This window comes from Epinephelus lanceolatus, chromosome 9 (assembly GCF_041903045.1).
Source record: "Epinephelus lanceolatus isolate andai-2023 chromosome 9, ASM4190304v1, whole genome shotgun sequence".
Lineage (NCBI taxonomy): Eukaryota > Metazoa > Chordata > Actinopteri > Perciformes > Serranidae > Epinephelus > Epinephelus lanceolatus.
In genome coordinates, this window is record NC_135742.1 from 31,583,767 (window position 1) to 31,608,896 (window position 25,130).

The 25,130-nt window shown below is 41.8% G+C and overlaps 1 protein-coding gene across 1 annotated transcript; it reads left to right on the forward strand.

The window, feature by feature from the left end:
• The first annotated feature begins 1,149 nt into the window (after positions 1-1,149).
• Positions 1,150-24,843, forward strand: rorb (RAR-related orphan receptor B). Its single transcript, XM_033618511.2, has 10 exons — positions 1,150-1,504; positions 17,606-17,691; positions 17,832-17,973; positions 18,192-18,623; positions 19,133-19,254; positions 20,060-20,192; positions 20,329-20,436; positions 20,638-20,748; positions 21,019-21,131; positions 21,341-24,843. Exons 1-10 carry the CDS (start codon positions 1,498-1,500, stop codon positions 21,503-21,505), a joined length of 1,419 nt encoding a protein of 472 aa, XP_033474402.1. The 5' UTR covers positions 1,150-1,497; the 3' UTR covers positions 21,506-24,843.
• Positions 24,844-25,130: the final 287 nt, after the last annotated feature.

Consider the following 25,130-nt stretch of genomic DNA (forward strand, 5'->3'; position numbering starts at 1 on the left):
TACATACATGTTAATATCCCACAGCCTACACTAGGTCAGCCATTGTTCAGTACAGTGGTCTGACATGGGCCTGCTCTTTCATTTTCCAGGTCAGTATTTCAGTGTTTCTCAGAGGAAGGAGAAGACCCCACCCTGAAAGCCATCCTGAAGACACCTGAGATACCCCGTGTCATCCGAGCTGCTCCTCTTTCTGTGACATAAGATCTGTTAGCCTCTCTATATGTAAGATCTATAGCACAAATGTTAAGTTTTTTTTATCATTGTCTTGAATGTATACTTTTATATAATAATCCCAGAGTCATTTACTGCAATAATTCCAGATGAGCATCAGCATGAGATGATCAATTGTTGTGGGGATAAAGTGTCCTGCATTGATCCATATGCATACTTATATGCATTAAAGTATTACAGCATGATCAATTAAATAAACAAAAATCATTTCAGTTTATATTCAGCACAACTAAAATATGAGTTATCAATGATATTGTTTAATCCATTTTTTAATTTTAGTATTTTAGAGAATGCAGAGCTCGATAGTTAAACCCTCTGAATCATACTTCTATCTGCAATACTATCTTGATAATATTTCTAGATCACTGTTCGCATAAATCCAAAGTCTACTTAGTCTCTTTATCAGCATTTTTTAAATCATTTTTGTCACTACATTTTTAAAAAATCATGCCAGTATTTTAACTACAAGCAATCATCCTCTCCACACTGTCAGTTTTTAAAGCTTGTCATTAAAACTATTTATTGTTCACCTTAGATTAACTTAGAGTAACCACAAAATTGTTCAAATAAAACTGGAATGGGACCAATAAATAATCTGTTCCTACTATTTAACATGTAAGATTTCAGTACAGCCTCCTGGATGTGAGACCAGATTAAAGATGGACTTATTTCTGTGCATGCGTGAACCAGCCTAAATTTCATGAAGCTGACTAAATGTGGAGGGTGACATTAAAACTTTCCTGTGACTGTGTCTGTGTACTGTAGCGGCAGTGTGCGCTCAGGCTGTGTGCAGTGTGTGTGTGTGTATGTGTGTAGGCTCTGGGCTGGAGGCTGAGCAGGAGAGAGTGGGAGGAGCGGAAAGTGCTCCAGTCCAATCAGGGCCGCCGGGTAAAGCCTCTCCTATACGCTCTTCCCTCCCTCAGCCCGCAGAAAACAGTGAAACCCTCCCATAGAGGTGAGAGCGTAGATGTCATGAGAAAAGCAACCGCACGACCAGAGCGCAACGACCGACGCACCGTCCGACCTCAGCCCGACTCCCTGTGCTCCGGTCTGGGATGCTTTTAGCGCAGAGACGTCTCCACTCAGGGCCGCCAGTGGACGTCGACGCAGATCATCTACACTCTTTTCGTTACTGTTGTTATTTTTAACCGAGGATCTTCTTCCCCCCGCATCCTCCACCCCCCTTTTTAAGTGTTTATGTTTGTTTCTTCATGACTGCTGCTTTGGGAAGCGAGCCTCAGCACCAGCTCCAGCAACGCCAACACCATGCGAGGTAAGACCATCCCACTGCTCCAAACACCGCCGCACTTTCCCCAAAGCTTCATCCCGCTAAACACACACATGCACACACACACACACATTGCACGACAGGCTTTATCCCACCTTTGGCCTTGAAAGTTTATTCTGGGAGTTTTCAGCTGTGAAGCTGATTTTGTCACTATATCACAGCCGAGCGGAGGACGTGTGGCTGGATGTCTCAGCGCCTCACACTATAATGCGTAAAAGTTTATTTGGATGTCTCTGTGTGCGCCTGTTTTGAGTCTGAGTGTGTGTTTGTGTGTGTGTGGAAAAGGCCTGCAGTTTTGCAAAATTCACACATACTCACAGGTCAAAGCCATTGGAGTCTGTGATTGCAAATTAAAAGTGGCGCATCAAGTTTGATTAAAGCTTTAATCATTTGAGCTCCACTCCACACCAACGGAACACCAGGCTGACACCAGATCAGATCAGATGATGTGCAGGGAAAAAAAATCAACTTAATTTTGTTATGTTCTGGGGATAAACTTTATTGGATACTTTTCACGCGCTCCACTAACCCATTTCCGTAACGCTCTGCATCGCGCTGGGGATGTTGAAATTCAACGTCAATGTCACACACACACACACACACACACACAGACACGTTAACACAGCGCGCGCACACACACACACACACACACACAGAGACACATGTTAACACAGCTCTTTCCACTCTCACTATAAGCCTTTCCTCGCCGTTCTGTTTAAATTCCCTTTAAATCATGAATTTTTTCGTTTCTCCTTCATCAGCATCTGCAGCCGCTTTGAGTCCAACACGACAGCTTTAATATTTGACTTGTTTATTATCTGCTGAGTGTTTGCATTTGTTTGTAGGCTATACTGTTCCTGGCATGGTGCAATTATCGCTGACGCAAAGTTGCAACACTCGTTCAACAAGACGATCTTGAACTCTAATTTATAATCCAATCTGTTTATGACCTGGCTGAGCCTCCTCGTGCTGCTGTTTGACATTTGAAACAATTAAACTAATTAACAAGAATGTTCCGACATCAGGCTGGAGAGGGAAAAGACAGAGACGCAAACACTATAATTTAAGGGGAAGTATGTCAAACTAATACACTGTTTACATCTGATTAAAAACAAAACACAGGCCAGGCCTAATTCCATTACTTTTGATGCTGGACTATGGCCACAACTGTGATCAGATGTAGTTTTGTAGGGAAAATATCAGAGTTGATGGAGGCTGGTGTAATTATTTAACAGATTCATGAAATTTTAATTCAAATGATTAATAGGAGTGATTCAACCAACAATGTGACATAATGGCTTAAACTTATTTTCAGTCCAGTTTTTACTTGAAATAAATGCTCTAACATGTTGATGCATCACATCTATCTATCTATCTATCTATCTATCTATCTATCTATCTATCTAGTTGTTTCCTGATGCTTTTTGTGTTTGAATGTCACATAAAGCTTTCTGCAACTTCAGTTTAAGGCCATCGAACCTCAGGCAAGAAAAAACATGAGAAGGCCAAACACCCCCCACCTCTCTCCGTTTCTCATCCCATGGCAAACTCCTCTGTCATGCACCTTGTATTTTATCCACATTTTAATGGGCCTCGCGACCACTCTCGTGCATGGGAGGCTTTGGGGGGTATACCGAAAGCTCCTGCTTTCACTTTATAGCCGTGGTTGGCAGAAGAGGCCCCTGAAGCGTCTCTCTCACCCCTCTTTCTCCATGTCTCTCTCTCTCTTTCTCCCTCTCTCTCTCTCTCCATCTTCCTCTCTCCCACTGCACGCCCCAAAGGGTTTTGTCAGATAGAATTAAATCAGTGTGGGCCATGCGGCCCCCACTCTCAACCTGTGTGTGTGTGTGTGTGTGTGTGTGTGTGTGTGTGTGTGGAGTCTCGGCTGCCCTTACACAGAAATGTGCTCACAACCACAAGGTTATAAAAAATAGAGGCCCCTCATGAGCCGTGGTAATTATCATTTAACAATAGCCACAACTCCTGAAGCCTTGACCGAAGATGATGTCACCCCCATAGCCTGACCAGGAAAAAGCCAGAGAAATAACAGATGGAATAATATCATCAGGGCCTTTCTGTATCTCAGAAAATGGAGCATTGTGGGTTTTTTTTCTAATATGGATCAGCGTTGTGTAGGATGATGTAAACAGGATAATTATTTCTGTATTTTCAACGGCAACATGGTGATGCTGTGCTGTGAATAGCATTCCTCTAAAGCCCAACAAAGAATAATGAAATGACATCAGTAACAGTGGCATTATATTTTTGAGTGACAAAAAGTTTCTGTGATATGAAAGTTTTATTTTCTATAAATGGCCCTATAATAAACAACGTGAAAAGGCAAAAAACAAAAAAATAAATAACACAGAACAAAAACTATTCAATTGTTGCAGTCTATTTTGTTTTTAATGGATAATAATTTTAATCACTGCAATTAAGTGTTAGGTAAGGCTAAAATAAAAGCCGTATTTTGAGAGCCAATCAACATCATCAGCATCCTCCAACCAATTGTTTCATTTAGTTATAATTAATATCAGCACAGCGTCTCTACTGAGACAACCAAATAAACATTTGAACATGTACATAAACTTACAAAACCACACAAACATAAATAGATATTGGAGACATGTATTCTGCATAGCTTCCTAGTTTCCATACATTAGCCCCTTTTAGCCTGTGTCTGAGTATGTTTTGTGTAATCCTAAGAGCTTCTACAGCAAATAGATGTGTCCAGGTCAGTCGGGTCAAAGAGTTCAGCGATGGAGGGAACAACAGGGGAGGAGGGGTTCACAGCGCCACTTGATCTCCTCTGTTAGCGATATGTGTCAATCACAGTCTCTCATTCTCCCTCACCGCGGGAAAAGATAGAATGACAGAAACTGGAAGAGTGTGAGAGAACAAGAAACCAGTAAGGTGATGACAAGAGGTGTCAAAAGGAGAAGACAGAAGCTATTAAAAAATGTTAGAATCCACAGTGACCGTAACATAAGTGCTTATTCCAACATTATTTATACCACCTTGTTTGATGGCTTGTGCTCACATACAAGTGCAGAGAGCACTAAAAATACACACACACACACACACACACGCACACACAGCTGCAATACTACGCATGACGGCCTCATGCCAATAGAATTAGTCCCATCCTGCTTTGCTTTGGAGGCGTGTGTGAGCATTGATTTGTCCGATTCTAAAGCATCCCGGGATCAATTTTTAGTCGAAGCCAACGGAAGCAGCATGTTTAGATAAATCTATGACACATAACTTGCATAGCTAAAAGTCTGTACCTTTCAGATTTAGATGTGTAATTCCAAACATTTCTTGTTTCTTTTTTTCCTGTCGTAATGTTTACCCCATCATTTGTTATAATATGTAAGAAATTGGTCAGTGTGTTTTTAAGATATTGGTAACACTTTAACCTCCCCTTTTAGCATTTATAAGTAAACACTGAAACTATGATTTATAACATGCTATAATGTAGCTGTCAGCCAATATAAGTGTTTATTTATATATGTGTCCTCGTCCTGTGGGCACTCATAAGTGGAGGCTGGTTTATAAACAGATATGACATTCTACGTAACCACAGTTGTAGTAATATGAAATATGTCTCCATATGAGAAGTTACAATTGTTGACAAATACTGTACATTAATCAACACTTATATATGTCTGTAAATCTGCACACAACTACATTATAGTGCATTATAAACCATTTATTAAATGTTAATATAGTATTATAAATGCTAAATGGGGGGGAGGGTTACAGTAAAGTGTCACCAATATATTAATGAGAGAAGCATGTAAAGAGTCCCAAAAGATGATTAAAAAATCATTAACAGGGACTCTGTGTGAAGCGTCTGTATGAACAAAAATTGGCTAATAGCACCAACAGTGAACAACTTCACCAAAATAGGAGCTGGCATACTTTGCGCTGATTGATGGGGGAGCCTATTTGGAAACCAGCAGCACCATCCTCAGACAGAAACAGCAGGTTAGCACACAGCTTTTGTCACCAAATCACTGTTTCCCATTGTTGCCATGAAATCACTCAGTGCCAACAGTAGCAGGCACCTGGCCTGAGCAAATCTCCAGTTTTAGTGTTATCAGGGGTCCTTGTTGGTCTGTTGTCAAGCTTTGTGTTGTTGATTGTGTTGTTTATTGTGCATTTGTGCTGACTAATGGCCCAGTGTTATGTAAGAAGAGAGGAGAGATTACCCCAAGCCCATGCAGGCCACACTGTTAATCCCTCAACACAGCCCTACTGACTGACTGAGGTACCGCCAGAGTGCTGTTGCAACACACACACACACACACACACACACACACACAAGCTTACATTCAGGACTCACTTCCCACTGTCTGTGCACCTGTCTTCAGACACCCACAGTCTACTCCTCACCTAGCGTGTCTGCCTGACCTTTTTTAAAACCGTCTACTAAAAACATCCCACCATGCTCTGTGTGTGTGTGTGTGTGTGTGTGTGTGTGTGTGTGTGTGTGTGTGTGTGTGTGTGTGGCCTGGATGGCACTTCTGTGGTCCCACTGAGCCACTATCATAGCTCGTGTTTGTTTAGCATGTGCTCAGTGTGCGCTCCATGTTGGTTTTATCCCTCTGCGGCTGTCTGGGGGAGTCTAGGCGAACAGTTTTTCTCCTCAGTCGATTCTCTCCCTCTCTGTCTTTTTTAATCTTTACACACACAAAGCGTGGGCTATACGGCACGCTTCGGGTTTGTGTCTCCACTTTATCTTAGCCAGGAGGGATTTCAGCCTGAACCACTCCTAAACTCTAAATCTGCCTTGAAGTCATAGAGTCCTCTGACAGCTCCTTCTGTTTTGTCAGTTTTACTCATCCATGAAGCCAGCATGTCTCAATGGAGCCACAATGATATTCAATATTCACATTTTTCTTCGATTTGCATTGAAGTAAAAAACCGGGGGAAGAGGGTGACTGCACTTGTTAAGAGCAAACCGAGTAATGTATGAACAGAGAGACCGTAGATATTATTGGATGGGTAGCTTTTATAATAAAAAAATGCTCATATTTGAGAGGACTTGAGCAGGAGTTGAGTCTTGCTGTCTCACAATCAGAGATATAGAATGCAATGTTTGATAGTCCAAAGTCAGAGAGCATGTCCACCTGCACTTCTAAACTCTGGTTTCAAGTCATTGTCATGTAGAACGTCCACTTTTGAATTAATGCAGGAATAAATAGCATTTTGGCGATGTAATCAGATTATAGTTTGTAAAAAATGAAAATATCAGAAGTAGGAAAATTATAAACGGGGCATGTCTTTTATTTGTCATCTATTTCAGTCCCTTTGTGAATGAGACTGTTTCCATTTCTGTAGTTCTACTTTGAAAAGACTGCACAATTCTTTCGAAACTATGAAGTGTATAAAGTTTATTTAAAAGAAAGAGCGTTAAAAAGCAGGGGATAAACATAAAGGAGAGGAGGGAGCATGTGAGTGAGTGAATGAGTGAGATAAGAAAAGAGAGAGCAAGTAAGAGAGAGACTCAGGAGTTATATAATAGTGCAGTCGTGTGTGTGTGTGTGTGTGTGTGTGTGTGTTTGAGCGGGAGTGTTTGTGCAAAAGTAAGGGATAACAGGGTAGAGAGTGGATAAAACAGTAGATTGTGTTTACTTGCATGCACGTCCACACACACACACACACACACACACACACACAGAAACACAAAGATCCAGACTATCCTGTCCTCACATTACACTCGCACACGTAGCTGCCCTCAGCAATGAATAACACCAGCAGCCGTAATAGTAGTATCCAAAGTCCACACTTGCAAACCACCTAGACTTTAGCTAACACTCAAAGCAGATTAGTCCATATACTGCAAGTCTGTGTCAGTGTGACATTCTTAACTCTACTTTATACACCTTTTACGTTAAGAAAAGGCCCCTAAAAAACAATTTATCAAACAAATTGCACCGTCAAAAAGTTTTTGTTTCTCCCGCAGTTACAATGAAGATGTAAAACCGATCATGTATATACATATTAACTTTTTAAAGTCTGAGACTGTGTTGCTAAATGCCTGTACACTGTGAAGGTGTTCAGTGTTTGCAGGTGCATAGCACGCACTAGCAACAATAAGCCTATAATATGACTTAGCCCAGTGCGGCATCTTTTCTAAATGACAAAGATTAGCCTGTTTTAGTGCCTGTAATCTGATTGAAGAGACTCTTATTAGGTCTATCTTTCTTACTCTCCACATCCCTCTCTCTCTCTCTCTTTCACTATGTCCAAATCCTGAGTTACCTCTCCTAACCCGTCTGTGTGTGTTCGTGTGTGTGTGTGTGTGTGTGTGTGTGTCCCAAGCAGTGGCTGTTGATGTGAGGTCTCCTGTCATTTACAAAGAGAATGCAATTACCAAACCAAGACTGCTGCTGTTTCTTCGTTCTCTCGATTCAGATTTAATGTTCATAACGCATTCTGTTAAATCATCCCACTAGAGAGAGAGAGAGAGAGAGAGAGAGAGAGAGAGAGAGAGAGAGAGAGAGAGGAAGAGAGAGCAGGTGAAGAGCAGAGCAGGCTGGGCCGAGCCGAGCCGGAGCTGTGTGATAGTCTTTGTGATCAATTTGCCTCTGTGAGAGATGCCCCTGGGGCCACTTTGGGGAGAACCTTGTTAGGCTGAGTTAAATTGTTGCCCGAGGCGAGCTATTAGCGGCCATCCCTGGGAGAGGACACACACATCGACTCACACACATGCGTGCTAACACAGTCGCTTTAACAGACACACCGAGACACACACGTACACTTAAACCTTTTTTTTTTTTTTTTTTTTCAAATGCAGACAAACTCGAATGAGAACTCATTCATATGCTTGGGTTCAAGCAGACAGTTTACTCAAAGGAATAGATAAACCCACAACCAGCGGGGCAAGAATCTTCACTTTAGTTGTAGTTAATACCACAGTGTTATAACACACAATTCCGAGTAAAAGTTGGCTGTATCACCATGTTCTTTAATTTGAAAAAATAGGAAATTCAATAAAGTACTACAAATGCTACAATATGCTTGCATGATTTGGGTAATTGCAGGAATATTATTTGAAACAAAAGTGATACAAAAACAATCGCTAAAATCCTTTACAAGTGCAGAAGTGTAATAAAAAAATAAGTGAAAATATTAAAAGTAAAGTACTCCTAACTGGCCCCAAGAGATATGTTTTATGTACTATGTAATTGGACAATTATTACATTATATTTTGGTCGAGGTGGAGCAAATATTATGTACTGTTGGTAGTTTACAGTACATCAGATTAGGAAAATAAAGTGGCAGAAAATGAAACTACTCCAGCAAAATACGTCATCTACATCATACTTAAGTACAGTACTTAAGTAGTTACTTTCCATCACTGCCCACAACTGCACTTTTTCTGCATGTGCACACAAGTCTATGCGTGTATATTCTGTTTGTACACCATCAGTCAGATTTGTAAGTAAACAGTTTTGAAACAAACATCACACAGGCATAGCTTCTGTCCCTTTTCAGTGGTTTCATTGTGTCTATTCACACTAAGTGTTGCTCTCTTCATTAAAGCTTTAAAGTCCATTCAACCTCACTCATGCTGATGTTTCTGTTTTATCTGACTGACCACCGACTATCACTATAGAGGATGCGATTACGAGGGCACATTTCTATACACCTTATGTAAGAACTGAAAGCAATATTCTGTCTGTCTCTCCATGGATGTCCCTCTCTTTCTATCTCTCTCTTTCTCTCTCTCTCTACACTGGGATAGCCACCTTTCCTCTCCCTTCCCCCTCAAAGACACACACACACACACACACACACACATACACACACACACACACACACTGTCATCTACAATTAGGCTCAAGAGAAACACCATAGGAGGAGGAGCGTGAGGTTACGGGAGGATGAGGACATGGCCAGAGCCAACAAAATGTTATTTTCTCACCTCAGGAATGAAACGACAGGATCTCAGTCGGTGTTTGTGTGTGAAAACATATTCTTTTCTGCATCTGAACAAAACATAAACACCGCGACCCCCTCTGTGCTTCAACAGCTCAGTGTGCACACATGCATGTCTGCTATCGTGACGGAGAAGGGATGAGAGAGGGAAAAAATACATAAGAGAGCTTAAAGCACTCTTTGTGTGTGTGGGGTTTTTTTGTGCACGCCCGTGTGTGTGTGTGTGTGTGTGTGTGTGTGTGTGTGCATGTTTGCTTCAGCAAGTGCGCCTCAGTGTGTGTGCATTCTCATGGCTGATTTCAGGACGGTAATGACCAGATGCAGACCTCTCACACTTGGACTCGTTCCTTCCACTCTGATGCGCTCGCTCAGTCCTTAAGGAAAGGTCAAAGGTCATCAGGGTCCTACAGGTCACCCAGGGGGTTGGAGTGTGAGCATACGCATATGTGTGTGTGTGTGTGTGTGTGTTTGTGTGTGTACAGTGTCGATGAGAGTCAGACCTGAGAAGGCAGATGGGCAGACTGTGTGTGTGTACATGTATGTGTTCAGGCAGGGGTTGGGTTTACCCTGTGGATTTTTTCCCACGCCTCCATCTCCTCTTATCCATCTGAGGACACATGCTACACAGGGTGGGAGACTCTGCGTGTGTGTGTGTGTGATGGAGGAGAGGGGGCAAGCATAGAAATCATACTGTAAAGTCTGCTTTTTCAAAAGCAGTTTGCAGTAATGTATGCATTCAAGCATGTCTGAATGCGCCTCTGTCTGTCTGAACGTGTCTCTGCGAGTGTGTGTGTGTGTGTGTGTGCCTGTGCATGTGAATCGATGCACTGGATGACAGCCAGTAGCCCCCTTCTGTTCCCTCTCCGTGGCGTCCAATCACGCCGCTGCACAATATTCTATGAGCAAACCGCAGCTGATCCCAGACCTGCTATCTGAGCAATTACCCAGAGTGCTTTGGGGCCGCATGGCAAGCTGGACAAGCTCATGCCCTCTGACATACAGCAAGGGGGGGAGGGCAAGAGAGACTGTTTTTCGGACTGTTTGTATGTGTGTGTGTGTGTGTGTGTGTTGGCAAAGTGTGGGAAGGGGGGGTGGGGGGTCGATGACGATAGACTGATGGGAAAAGCGGAGGTTGGGGGTGGTAACATGTATGCTCATGCAGCAACAGTGTGACTGTCTATATTACAGAGTGGACAAAGACATACTTGGCGGCGAGGGATGGTGATGGGGGAGGGGAGATGGGCGCACTGCTTGGCATTACGATTATGACTATAACTCACAGAAGAGTAGACTGGGCAGACAAAGACAGAAGCAGTACAGGACTGTGTCATCTTATATTAACGAAGTCGGCTTATGTCAGTATGTCAGCATTACGTTCATCTGTCAGATCTAGATGTCTGAGTCAGGGATGATAATCACTGGCATTGAGTTCACTGTTGTTTACGGCTGCAACTTATTATATTCATTATCGATTAATCGACTAATTATTTTCTCAATTAATTCATTAAATGCTCTATAAAATGTCAGAAAATAGTGAAAAATGCACAACATTCCAAGGTGTCCAAGTCCAAGGTGACATCTTCAGTAGACTTATTTGTCCAAATATCAGTTCAAATGTTAAAGAAAATTAATTTCCAATGACATAAAAGCAGGAAATATTTGGTAGTTTTGCTTAAAAAGTTGCCAATTAATATTTGCCGCTCAACTAATCAATACACTGACTATTTCTTGCAGTAAAACTGGCATTTACAAGCTGTTTTAATACACTGAATAAAAGCAATTTATCAGGCAGCAGTGATGCTATCAACCAAACTTCATGTTAAACATTCAAGCATTCGACACTGTTATTATGTAAAGAAAATGTTTATTTATCTGTGAGAAAATGTTGAGCAGTAAATCCTGCGTAAAGCACATATTTAATCTCACATTGAAGTATTAAAAGATGGCTTCCAATGCCTGTTCAGATTTGTAATTTTTAAAATATTAGAATATTTTATACATTATGGCTGCTTATACTTATTTGATGATCAAAATAAAGAGGTTTAACTTCTTGTGTTAAATAGAAAAAAAGGGTTTGTAGGCGTAAATATTTATATTCCTTATGTTAAAGTTTTGTTTAGATTCAGTAAACTTATGTATAATATTGGCACTATGTTGAAAATTGTGTAGTGGCGCATAGTGGTCAGTTGTAGTGATGATAACAGTATTTTTTTTTTCATATTGGGGCATTAAATTATTTTATTGGAGAGCAGACAGTGGAGACAGACAGGACACAAGAGAGAAATGAGGAATGACATGCAACAAAGCCGAATTCAAACTGGAAACTTTGTGATTACATGGTTGGCGTGTTAAACCCTGAGGCCACAAGGGCAAAAAAAAAAAAAAAAAAAGAAACAGTGACATTTACGGTCAACACTGTGCGTTGGTGTGTGAGTCACACAGAAAAGTAAAGAGGATAAACAGTGCAGAATCCAGATGAAAGTGAGTAAAATGCTCTTTATTCTTTTTTATTTTTCTAGAGAGAGCAGATCGTCCACCACCATTCAATCTATTTTTTAGATGTTTCAGACAGTAAAAACAGACAGGAAAGAGAGGAAAGTGTGACAGCACATAGCACAAGTCCATTTGAAACCATATGCAGTGGCAGTGTCTCATTGATTTTAATGGGACAGTATGATGTGAAAACATGACAGGAGACACAGGGGAGATAACCCAAGCAGCACTGCTATATGCTATTCCCAGCTGTATGTGTTAATCCACTCAGCAATCACGCCACCAAAAGTTTCCTCAGTGTTTTTCATCATCGGTGGAGGGAGGAAACAAAAAAAAAACGCACAAAAAAACGCTTGTTCCTCTCTAAGCTCTCTATGAGACAGGGAAGACAGAGCTACGCTGAGAGATGGAAATAGATCATGAAATACAGAAACTGAAATGATTTCCCAGTCACACAGCCACTTACAGCGAGGAGGAACACTCAGAGACGAATGAAAAAGTGGAATGGATGGTGAACAGTGATAGCATAATTCACAGTATATAGACATCTAAGGCCAGCGCCAGAGTTGTTCAGATTTAACAAGGAGTGGGGGGGGGGGGGGGGGGGGGGGGGGGGGGGGGGGTAAAGTGCTGATCTCCTCCATTTTCCCAGAAGATATCTAGTTAACTGGCAAGAAACTATGCATATTTTTAATGAAGTGGAGATACCACCCACATTCATCCCCAACAAATCAACCCCTGGGACGACAGTGGGAGTCGTGTTTGCATTTCCTAAGTGCCTTACATTGGCAAAAGTTATGGTAGAAAGTGATTTCAACTGCTCCATAAGCTGTGATACTACAGCACCAACCTCTAGTGTATAACGCTGTTATGTTACTGCACTGATAGTGAGTGTGTGTTGCTCTGGGTATGTTTCTGTTGTAGACCCACCCCGCAGGCTGAATGAATGAAACATGCATGTCCAGTCTGCCCCTCTTGAAACACACACACGCACACACGCACAGAAACTAAACATGTATAGCAGCACCTAGTGGCCTCAATTTGCTGTTGCATTGTCAGTATAGACGAGAGAGCTGCCCTTTAAAATGGTCATGTGTGTGTAACCCACATGTGTGGGTGAGCTACTTATGTGTTTTAGATGAAGTATTGTTAACATATTGGTGCTAGACTGCTGCTTTTTTTCTGCAGCGCAATGTAGATAATTAGGACTCTATTTAGAGAGAGGGCCAGCCCAGGAAATACACAGGAGATCCTTACTTCATTAAAAATCAATTATCATAACACACGTGCCAGCGCAATACAGCCCTCATGGCCACAATCAGCTACACACTCACACACACACATGTGTGCAAACTTCTCACTGTAGTGTAGTGCATACTCTAACAACTATCTTTGTTCTTTGCGAAATTCATCTCGAGTTAGTTCTCTGTCTTTTTCTCTCTCAAGAGATTGTGCGGGCCTGATCCTCCTCTTAGCTGAGGAATCGCCAGCGTTGCAGTCCCGCTCTTACATAATAACCTCAGGATAATGCTCGTGCTCCCGCTGGCCGAGGACACTGTCAGTCACTCAGCTCAGGCTGGGTCACCTCAGGTTGAAAAGAAGGCCCTCCCACTTCTGTTAAAGACATGTAGCTAAGAGCTAAAATAATCTCTGAAAAACAGAAATGAGTGGCTTGTTTTCCACTGACATTTTGTTTGGAAATGGATTCATGTCAGGGGAGGTTAGGGGGATAGCTGCATTAGACACTTTTCTCTAAAGTTCTACTCTATTTTAGAAGTTCACTTTCACTACAGCTTGAAGGATACAAGTTTGCTTCTGTAAGTAGAACCAAGAGAACAAATACCCAAAATCCATTATCATACATCCTAACTTTGAAAACAATAAGCCTCTTTGAAACATCCAACAAATAACACGTCTTAATTCTGCTGTAATCCACCAATGCAGCTGAAGTGTAACAAGGCAGCAAGCATGTATTGTTGATGGATGAAGAAGTGGGAGTCCTTTGGTAAACAATCCACAAAGCCTCCGCTGCTGAGAGAGGGCAACAGGACGAACAGTGATGATAGACCGAGTTGGCTCCGCGCACTGATGACATCACTTCCTTTAAGAGTGTGACAGCTTAGCACATCATCGCTGTGACAGCCAGACGAGTGCAGCGAGTGGGTGGTCACCCTGGCAACAGCAATGCTGTCATGACCGTCTCCCTATATCCTACCTGACAGTCCCCACTGGCAATGAGCACAACATACACTCAACAATGCGCACACCCACACACACACACACACACACACACACACACACACACATACACATTCACTTTGTCAAACACACGCAGACATGTACGCATACTTTATCTTTCTCTGTGTCTTTTTTTACAAGTGAAACGCTCACTCAAACCCTCTCTGAGACACACACTGAAACAATGCACATGCCCACACGCCCATGCTCCTTTGGGCATAATTATGTGATACAAAGAGGAGTACAATCTCCCATGGGGTAAAGAAGAAGAAATACAGTGAAGATATAATGTAATCACTGGTGAGAAACAGTAAACACACACTCCTCTAAGGTGGAAAAATGTAAAGAGGTTTTACAAGAAACCTACAGAAATAATACGTATGTATATCCACATCACAGCAGCAGCAGGTGTGGGCTGAACATATTCAGCTCGTCTAAACCCAGAGAGATTCACCTGTTTCATGATAAACAATTTAATCAAAGAGTTTGACTTGAATTATGTGATAAACAGTCCCCACCACAAGAGTAAAAGGATTAAGTAAGAATGAAGGTGATAAGAAGCACAACTGACGCACTGTCTTCTGTTTATTGCTCACATGCGGTCTGTTGATAACAGCCATGTCCTGGGCGCGACTGACCTGTTTTACAGACTATAAATAGCGTTTTTCAGGCCACGTTCATTGACAGCTCTGTGTATGTGTCGTCTGTGTGCCGTCCCAGTCCAGTGCTCTGCTCTGACCCAGTTTGGAGCCAGTTGGCTGAGAATTGGTGGAAATGGGTCACGTCTTGAGCCGCACCAGAACTCACAGCACGAGCTGCGCCACTTTAAGTACACAGTCAAACAGCGCGTCGCTCTGTCCATAGGTCATCCATGTGTAGTCAGTCTACTGCGAAGGGACACAATGATCCATTGTTGAGGTACTATATGACAATTATAATTTCACAAGAGACAAATAAAGAGGGTAAAGGCCCGTTCACATCCTGAATGACAACTGTAAAGATAACTATAATAGCACATAATGCAACAGGCATGAGGGACGGCGCATAGTCCAGGTTTTTGTCTGACTGGAGGCCATTTTTTAGACATTTCCATGCCTCCTGATGGCCACTAGGGGGCAGATAGGCAAAGGAATTAATGAGGGGAAAAGCAAATGAGTGGATACATGCTAAGTTACTCTCTGGATCTATAATGTTCTTTGTTCCTGTAACTGTTAAAGTCATTATTTTTTTATTCTCAATTCTCTTAACCTGTGTTTTAAAACAATGTCAAGGGTATGTAAAGAGAATACAGTGCTAAATAAAAATTATTAATATGATTAAGCTGACACTGGCACTTATTAAAGGTATGCTATGAAGGATTTTCCTACAGAACGTCAGGATTCATACAGAAGTGAACAATGTCAGTGGTTCCCAATTAGTGGGTCGCAGGTCCATTCTGCAAGTGACTCACGAACATGCCAAGTTTGTAAAAAACACACTTTATTCTGAAGAACATTGCTGTGGAGTGAGTGACTGTATATCAGCAAACCAGCACAATGACATGGCCAAATGCAAGTATGACTGTGTGGACCTTAAACTAATGACTAAAGATAATTCTGGACCCCGTGGCTGAACCAGTTGGGAACCTCGGATCTATGTCAATCATCAGTTAAGACCCACTAGAAGTGTGTAGCAGTGTGTTTTTTGCAGAGACTCTACTTTCTGCCTGTGTTTATTTATTTATTATTTTCTGTGCTCAAAATGTTTATGACTGTGTATCCCCACAGTGTGCAGTTGAGGTCTGGACTTTATAAAAAGATGGCGACGAGGTGCCAGACAGTAAGAGGCAGGCATTCAATAGCCACAGCGCTGAAACCCCCCCCCCGCAACTATAGGGAGACAAAACGGCAAATGGGAGTGAATCTAGGGTTGGCTTTTACTTTAACATTCACTGGCGAGCATGTTAACAGTAACCCACAGTCCTGTATAGTATACCTCGTATACCACCTTGGGTTTGACCTGAGGTTCAGGCAGAGTGTATAGACAGCAGTGAAACTCTGCTCCTGCTCAGTCGCTTAGACAGACAGAACTGTCTCCATTGATCCGCATATGGGATTATCCAATTATATATACTGCACACTCATTCCTCCCCAGACTGTATGCCTGCACAGTATATACTGTACACACATGCAAAACAGTTTAAACTGCAAAACCAGAACATATACTCAAATGCACAAAAATAGCCAGATACAACTGCACCTCAGTGTGCACACACACATACACTAAAGACAAGCTCAGACATGCACAGAGGGACACAAACAACTTGTTCTCTGCAAATACACACCTCTGAAGCACCAACTCCAGCTACACATTGCAAGATTTGTATCGTTCTTAAGGGGAATCAGTGAGTCAAGTTTTATGCAAAAATTGAATATAAAACCGCAAAACTTGTATTTTCGCTTCTGCCAGGTGACTTTGTCTATTTCTGAACTTCTCAGAGCCTCTATAAAACTATAGGACTGTGCAGGGAGATTACATGTGAATGGCTATTTCAGCTGTGGCTAAGCCCATGCTCATCAAAGAAGGCAACCAGCTCGACGGGAAATAATTTAGGATTAGATAGGCTGTCTAATCTCTTTATAGAGGGTGTGCCATCTCAGCAGACATACCTGCCTACCTCCACATCCATCTCATATCTCTTTAGGAACTGCGTCTCTCGCTGTCCATATATTATGGATATTAAGTCTAAAGACACTAGTGGCAGGTAGCTCTGCGCGATACCTTGAAATACTTCCTGTTGTCCATATTCAGTGCCTTTGGTTGCGACTGTACATGGAGCTGCCCATACACAGTGAGTAAAACTTTGACGCAAATGAAAAATAGTGTAGTTAGTGCATTTGTAGATTAAGAAATGCAACATACTAAAGTTGTTAGTAAAAGGGTTGTAGAGCTCAACGTCTGTGTGTGTGAGAGAGAGAGAAAAACATTTGGAGCGCAAGTGTGGTCCTTCAGTGATGTAACCTGTTTTCTCATTATTGGCAACCTTTCTAACCTGCAGGGGTCTCTCCTTCAAGCATGCAGGGGTCTTCTCCCTCAAAAGAACCCACACACACAATTAACACTATCTTGTCCTGTATGTGTGTGTGAATGTGCGTCTGTGTATGAATACAGTCCTTGATGTCTCGGTCATTAGACAAACTCCTGCAAGGACATACAGAATGTCCAGATGTCATGGCGCCCTTGTGAAATTGAAGTCACACACATACTGTAGACAGACACACATTGTAACCCAATTCGGCTCCTAAGGCCAACCAGGTTATGTGCTGTTTTTTAACCTCTGAATTAAGACCACCAGCTGAGGTCTGAAAATGTTGTTCTATGTCCTGTCCAAAATGTGTTTTGTAACGTGCATCTCTTTGCTTGCAGCCCAAATCGAAGTCATACCTTGCAAAATCTGCGGAGACAAATCATCAGGTATCCACTATGGAGTCATTACGTGTGAAGGATGTAAGGTGAGACTTAATGCACTGTTTCAATCAAAGCCTGTTTTGTTTCTCTGTGCTCAGATACTGTGAAGTCAGTCATGCACAGTTTGTGCTCTGTGGGTACTTGTACGTCTTTACTCATGCTCTTTGTTGACATGTGTGACCAGGGTTTCTTCAGACGGAGTCAGCAGAACAATGCATCCTACTCCTGCCCGCGCCAGAGGAACTGCCTCATTGACAGAACAAACCGCAACCGCTGCCAACACTGCCGCCTGCAGAAATGTCTCGCCCTAGGAATGTCCAGAGATGGTGAGGGCTGGTATATCTGTATCTAGATGTATATGCAGGAATGATCATTACTGATTTATCATATGTGTGGTGCATGATTGTACACACAGGTCCAATGCAGATTAACATGCTTTTACATTATTTGTCTTTTACTGATTTATACTAACTGAAAAAGCTGAAAGGTTGTGACAGTTTTTTGTTAATAGTTTTGTCCCCCTGCCTTGTTTTCCCCCCTGCAGCGGTTAAGTTTGGCCGCATGTCCAAGAAGCAACGTGACAGCCTGTATGCAGAGGTCCAGAAGCACCAGGCGCGACTGCAGGAGCAGCGGCAGCAGCAGACAGGCGAAGCAGAAGCTCTGGCACGTGTTTACTCGTCCAGCCTAACCAACGGACTGTCCACCCTCAACCATGAGATTGGGGGCACCTATGCCAATGGTCATGTCATTGAGCTGCCAAAGGGTGTCCATGGTAACGGAGGCGGAGTCCCAGGGGGATACTATGGGATGGATTCCACCCAGCCGTCTCCAGACCAGTCAGGTTTGGACATGTCGGGCATGAAGCACATTAAGCAGGAGCCGGTGTATGACCTGACGCCAGTGCCCAACCTGTTCAGCTACGGAGGCTACCAGGACAGTCAGCTGGGACCCAATAACGTCAGCATGGGAGAGCTGGGTAAAGACTGGCTTATATTTTGCTCTGTTTGACAGACAGACAGTAGATTAGAAATCTATATGAATTATCCACGTGGAAAAAACCCACAAAGGAGTTCTGGTAGAGAGCCTGAGTCAGAGTGCTAATCTGAGAGCAGAACAGATCAGACAGGCTTACACAGCTAGCTGACAAGGTGTCATATTACTGTATGTAGCACACGTTAAGATTAAGTTAAAATTAAGGATTTAAGTCAAGGGAATCCAAGGGAATGATAAATTAAGCAGTAAATTAGTAGCAGTGAAAAAAGCCTTATTTTTCTCCCCCTAAATTTTCAACATGCAGGGATCATTCCTGCAGTATGATGTACAGAATACACTTCACTACACTAATACATTTGTTAGGCACATTGCAGCCCCGCTTTCCCCGCCCACACACATGCCATATTCCACTGCATCAAATGTAAAAATGAATAAAATGATAAAACTGTACTGAAAGGAATAAATAAATAAACAAACCATCCTCTCTTCCAGACCGTATTGCTCAGAATATCATCAAGTCCCACTTGGAGACATGTCAGTACACGACAGAGGAGCTGCAGCAGCTAGCCTGGCAGACACACTCCTATGAAGAGGTCAAGATGTATCAGAGCAAGGTGAGGTTGCATGTTATCACAGCATCTTCACATATAGAATGTGACAGAGGTGTGGAGTCGAGTCACTTGAACTGGACTTAAGTCAGACTTGAGTCACGAATCTAATGACTTTAGACTCAGCTTGAGAAAATCAAGACTTCCAACTTGAGCCTTTTGACTTGAAAATACTTGATTATATTGATATATTGATACAATCCCCCAAGCCAAAAGATTGTAAAGTATGTTATGTAAGAAGTGTGCCATGAATCTATTCCTTTCCTGAATCAGCTAATGTTAACACTATTCATTCCCAGCAAGTTTACATTTCATTCCCCAAATCCACTTTGTTTGAACCAATCCAACAACAAGTTGCAGGCAAGAACCATGAAGAACAACCATTACATTACTGAGCACCAGTTGGAAAAATGATACCAAAGATAATTTCTTTTGCAAACAAAAACTCCACGGTGGCCAACAAAAAACAACTTGCAGTATGCTAAACATGGGTAGAAAAATTCTAGGTGGAGACGCAACAACTTCCAACAAAACTGTAACGAATTTTAACGAATAAGCACACATTTTTAAAGTTATTCATGATTTTTGTCAATATAGTATAATGACATAAAATTTGTTGAGGAGCACATTATGACTTGTTTCAGACTCAAAACTCAAAGTTTAGGACTCAGGGCTTGACTTGGGACTTGAGTGCAAAACGATAACTTGGTCCCACCTCTGAAATGAGAAAACATCTGGTACTAACAATGTCCAGTGCAGCAAGTTCATGTACTGACATAACTACTAACAAACTGGGTGTGTTTGGTTCTAGCCCCGGGACGTGCTGTGGCAGCAGTGTGCCATCCAGATCACCCATGCAATCCAGTACGTGGTGGAGTTTGCCAAGCGCATCTCAGGGTTCATGGAACTGTGCCAGAACGACCAGATCCTCCTGCTCAAGTCAGGTGAGTTCACTGGACTGATAACGACGGGTCAGGGTCACAGGTCACAGGTCACAGGTCAGACAGTGTAGTTCAATGTGCTTTTTAGTCTGTACATCAGCTTCAATATCATCACAATCTGTCTCCATGGTTCTTTCAGGTTGTTTGGAGGTAGTCTTGGTGCGGATGTGCAGGGCGTTCAACCCTCTCAACAACACTGTGCTCTTTGAGGGGAAGTACGGAGGCATGCAGATGTTCAAAGCTCTAGGTAAGACATTACCACCTAAATGGCCAATCAAAATTGAGAGAAGAAGGGGAAAATGCAAAAAAAAAGAAATGGAAAAAAAACCTCTACCCCTTTGAGGTATTTTTGCTCATCTGCACATACATGACCGGAATAAGTGTAATGAAAAATCTCTCTTTTTTTTGTCTGCCCTTGTCTGTCCTTTCCTCTGTGTTTCCCTCCAAGGTTGTGATGACTTAGTGAGTGCGGTGTTTGACTTTGCCAAGAGTTTGTGTTCACTGCAGCTGACAGAGGAGGAGATCGCTCTGTTCTCAGCAGCTGTACTAATTTCTACAGGTCAGTGCACATTCCCTAATATCATTATAATACAGGAGGCGACCTGTGTGAACCTCAGTGTCTGCACTGAAGCAAATCATGTAAATAAAACAAAATAGTCACACTTATTATTGTATTAGTCTCAAGCAGCATAATCACAATTGTAGTAATTAAGTCCATGAAGCTCTAATATTTTGTGGCCTTTGACTTTGACAACTTTATGAACATCTCTTCACATGCCAACTCAAAACTATTAGAGTAAAAAGAACTTCTTTGTTTGTTCCTACTCAGATCGCCCGTGGCTGATGGAGCCTCGGAAAGTCCAGAAGCTCCAGGAGAAGATCTACTTTGCTCTGCAGCACATTATGCAGAAGAACCACATGGATGAAGATGCACTGGCAAAGGTAGGCCAAGTCTTGGCGAGATCATTCATATCAGGTAGCCTCAGAGGTACTGTCCTAAAGCAACAGGCAAGGCAAACACAGACACAAATCCTCAGAGGAAAAATGGAGCGATGTAAAAATAGCTTGACTCACTTCTAACCTTGCTCTTATTTGTTGTTTATCAGTCTAAATTTCTGTGTCCTTGACCATCTCTCTCTTTTGTCTCACAGCTGATCAGCCGAATCCCAACGTTGTCAGCCCTGTGCACACTCCACACCGAGGAGCTCCAGGCCTTCCAGCAGCTCCACCCAGAAACAGTCAACGTCCTCTTCCCTCCACTCTACAAAGAACTCTTCAACCCCGACCCCAACTCTGCCATGACCATGCCCAAGTGACTGCCTGTGGTCCCGCTGCAACAAATGGCATCAGCAGAGGACCAAGAAAATAAAAATATAGCCACGTCTGATGAGACAACAGCAACTGTGTCGACTATGTCACCGTCGTGGCAACCACATATTCCTGAGCTCCACGAGCCTCATTTAAGGCTGCGGGGTGAGGAGTCATCTGCCAGAAACTTACAGTTACCGCCAACAATACTAGGAATGTCCAGCACTTATCCCATCCCGTTCACCGATACAGTCTGAAGAATGTATATATAAAAGAAACGCGCCCCAAGCCACAACTTAAATGGGGCTTCCTCCCGTCTCCTGAACTGAACTGACTGACCAGAAATGTACAGACTTTAAAACATCTAGGAACAATTTTAAGCTGTCAATCTTTAAAAAAAAAATGGGTAAGTTAATTTGTTTTAACTTTGAAAAAAATCTTTTTGGTTTGTTTGATTTTTTTTTTTTTTTGATTTTTTTTTTTCATGTGAAGAAATTGTGAAGTTGGAGAAGCTAGACGGGGGAGGGAACTGTGGATTTAGAGAAGCTATTGTAGATATTCTTCTAGTGCAGAGCGGATTCCAGTATTACTTCTTGTTCTGTTAAAATAAGTTAGTCCTAATTTAAATATACAGCAGTCCACTGTGGCTGACTATACCTTGTCTATGTGTTTTTATTTTATTTGATAGTTTCTTGTGTACAGAATTTGTAAAGTTGAGACTTGTAAAAGAATATTAGGTAAAACCGGGAGTCGATTCGGGTTTTGTTGATATATAGAAGCCTTGTCTGGATTTTGTTCATATGTAAAGAAGGTACTGCATCCTTCTCATAGAAATGTAAAGAGACCATATGAAGGATTTAAAAAAGAAAATAATGACTACTACTTTTCAAGGTGAAGATATATACATAAATATTCTATTTTGCAAGAAAAAGAATCTGGCAGATTTGCCATCCTATCAATCATGTTTTTTCTCGCTGCAATAATTATGTCCAATAAAAGCTGGACTGCTTTCGAACAATCAACCAGAAACAACCAATCAGAAACTAGGACCTCACAATAAACCCCGCCTCTTCCCAATGTCCCCTCACGCAGCCCCGTATTTCTTATGTATTCTGGCCTTGACATCAGATTCCAGCAGACAGAAGTGCGTGGGAATCACCATGAAGAAGTGGACAAAACTCCACAAAAAAACTTGAATTTATCTCACAACTTTCCAATCTTCAAAAACCTGTATGAGTGCCGTGTGACCTCATCCCGCCCATCACTATTTGCACAACTCAGTCCATGGATGTCAATCACTCCAGGCTGTGAATATGAAGGATCCTTTTTCTCTAAAGAGCAATAACTTTCACACTGCCTTTCTGATCTTACTTCTCTCCTTTCCTCCTCTTCCTATTTCCAGCGGTTCAGAACAGGGTAGCAGTTTTAACTAGAATGCACTATATTTGACTCTTGATCATTAATTATGTCGTAACAATCATCTCTATGGATGGTACTCGTTCCACCACGGACTCTGCAGTCTCTTAAATGTGACACATTATGATCTGGGGTTAGGACATGACACAGAGCACTGACTGAAAGATGTGAAGAAATGCAGATTAGCCTGCAATGATCTTTAACACTTCTAAAGCTGCAATACTGCAATGACAATTCACACACAAAGCTGTGATAGACAGTAATGTTTATGCTTTTTTGTTAATCATTCCTTAATTGTTAGCACTTACAGATTGTCATTTTTTGGTTGCTTTCACAACACTAATGCTATGTTGACAAGCATTTGGCCACTGTGTAAAATCACACAGCTTTTACTGGGCGTGTATGCCATCTGTTGTTATCACTGTTTTTTTGCAATATGGCATTCATTCACTTTTGTCAAGAGATTTATGATGAGCTATGACACATCTCTAATTTCAAACTAAAGAGCTTCCTTTAAAATGAGCTACTTACCAAAATAAGTGACCCACTACACAATAATAACACAACATTAATCAGCTGATGATACTTTCACAGTTTGTTATCTGAATATAAATACCTAAATAAGACAATTTTTTGATCTAAGACTTTTACTTTTAATTACTATGATCAGTGGTCTCTGATCTAGTGTTATTTATGCACTAGAAATTGAGATCTGTGCTTGTTGTCTGCAAATGTTCACTGCACAGTGGCTAAATCTTCAACTTGCTGGTTATGCATTTACTAACACTAAAAAACACTTGAACATTACCATTTTCATCCTCACGTTTTCTCCACACGGTGAACAAAACAATGTTGACAGCATAGGGAACAAGCGTCAATGATAAACATTAGTGACGTACTCACATCTACCTGATCCGCTCACAGGATCCTTCCTTTGACCCCTGACCCGACCCCAGATCAGAGGCCAGTGACTCTTAAGACAATCACTTGCTCATTAAGGCTTGATGCACTACACAGCATCTCTCAGGGAGCAGCTCTTTTTCTGACTTTGCATTAAAAGAGGGTTTAATATTTTTGCAAATTTACAAAAAAAAAAAAAGAATTATAATGACTTTTTAGGAGAAAAATGGCATATGCCGCCAATGTATGCTGGAAATGGAATCTGCCCAGACAAGGCTTTGATAAGTGTGTGTCTGTGTGTATGTGTGTACAGAGCACGAATTCACTGTCCAATTCTCTTTAGAGCAATGACAAGCATTGTTACGTAGCACATGAAGAAAAACAAAAAAATATATATATGTACACACTGTATGTTGGTGTGCTCTTGTCACCACTGTACTCTCATGTTTACTGCTTATTTTGCTGCTTTCGGGACAGTGAGGGATGTCCACTGGTAAGCTGTGAATCAAGCACCATTACAACACCCCTGGGACAGTGAATTCCAACTCTGAATGTGAAGTTTTTGTGTGTGATGTTATTATTTTCCCTTGTTAGACTGTGAATCAGAGGGGTGGGATGGGGTTATGAGAGGGGATGTGCTGGCAAGAACGAGTGGCAACGCAACACTGTAAGTAAGATACTGTAGCAATAAGAACTGGAGGCATTTACTACTGTCATGTTTGCATTGTAAGATTATTTTTTATTTTATTACTATTTACTATTATTATTGTTCTTATTATGACTACTATTCTTCTATTACTATTAGCCGATTGTTGTTCTGTTCTATTTGCATGACGTTTCATTGCAATGAAACATTTGGGGCTTATTTGTGTTTTCTCTTCTCATGATATTGTGAGTTTCGTGGGAGGGGTTTATCGGCAAGGTGGGCGATGGGTTCAGGGTGAATTCCACATCAATTCAGTCAGTTCAAAGCAAATTCCTTTCACAAGCTCGAAGAACTTTTAAATAAAATGCTCTTATTTATACACAACCAATTTAAACTTTGTTGTTCGATTTGAAATTATTTTTTTTTTCTCAACCTCTGAATGTGTGAGTTGGTATAACCAGTCAGTGAATGGCCCTTTCTGAACTGGCCTTATTGAACCGGATCAGAGACCCTTAACCTGCAGTGGGAGGGAACTGTGTTTGGGGGGGGGGGGGTAATCTCTTCTGAATGTTATGGAGTAGCCTGTTCAGTGCGAGGGGCTGAACGCATCACGCGCCTTTACCACTCCATCAACACAGAATGACATTGCAGAGCGCACAATAAAACTAGCC

What these genes read in the sequence shown, in the direction of transcription:
- rorb (XM_033618511.2), top strand. An exon ending in GCAGATGTTCAAAGCTCTAG is followed by an intron (nt 20,437 to 20,637) that starts GTAAGACATTAC and finishes TTTCCCTCCAAG; the next exon opens with GTTGTGATGACTTAGTGAGT. An exon ending in ATGAAGATGCACTGGCAAAG is followed by an intron (nt 21,132 to 21,340) that starts GTAGGCCAAGTC and finishes TTTGTCTCACAG; the next exon opens with CTGATCAGCCGAATCCCAAC.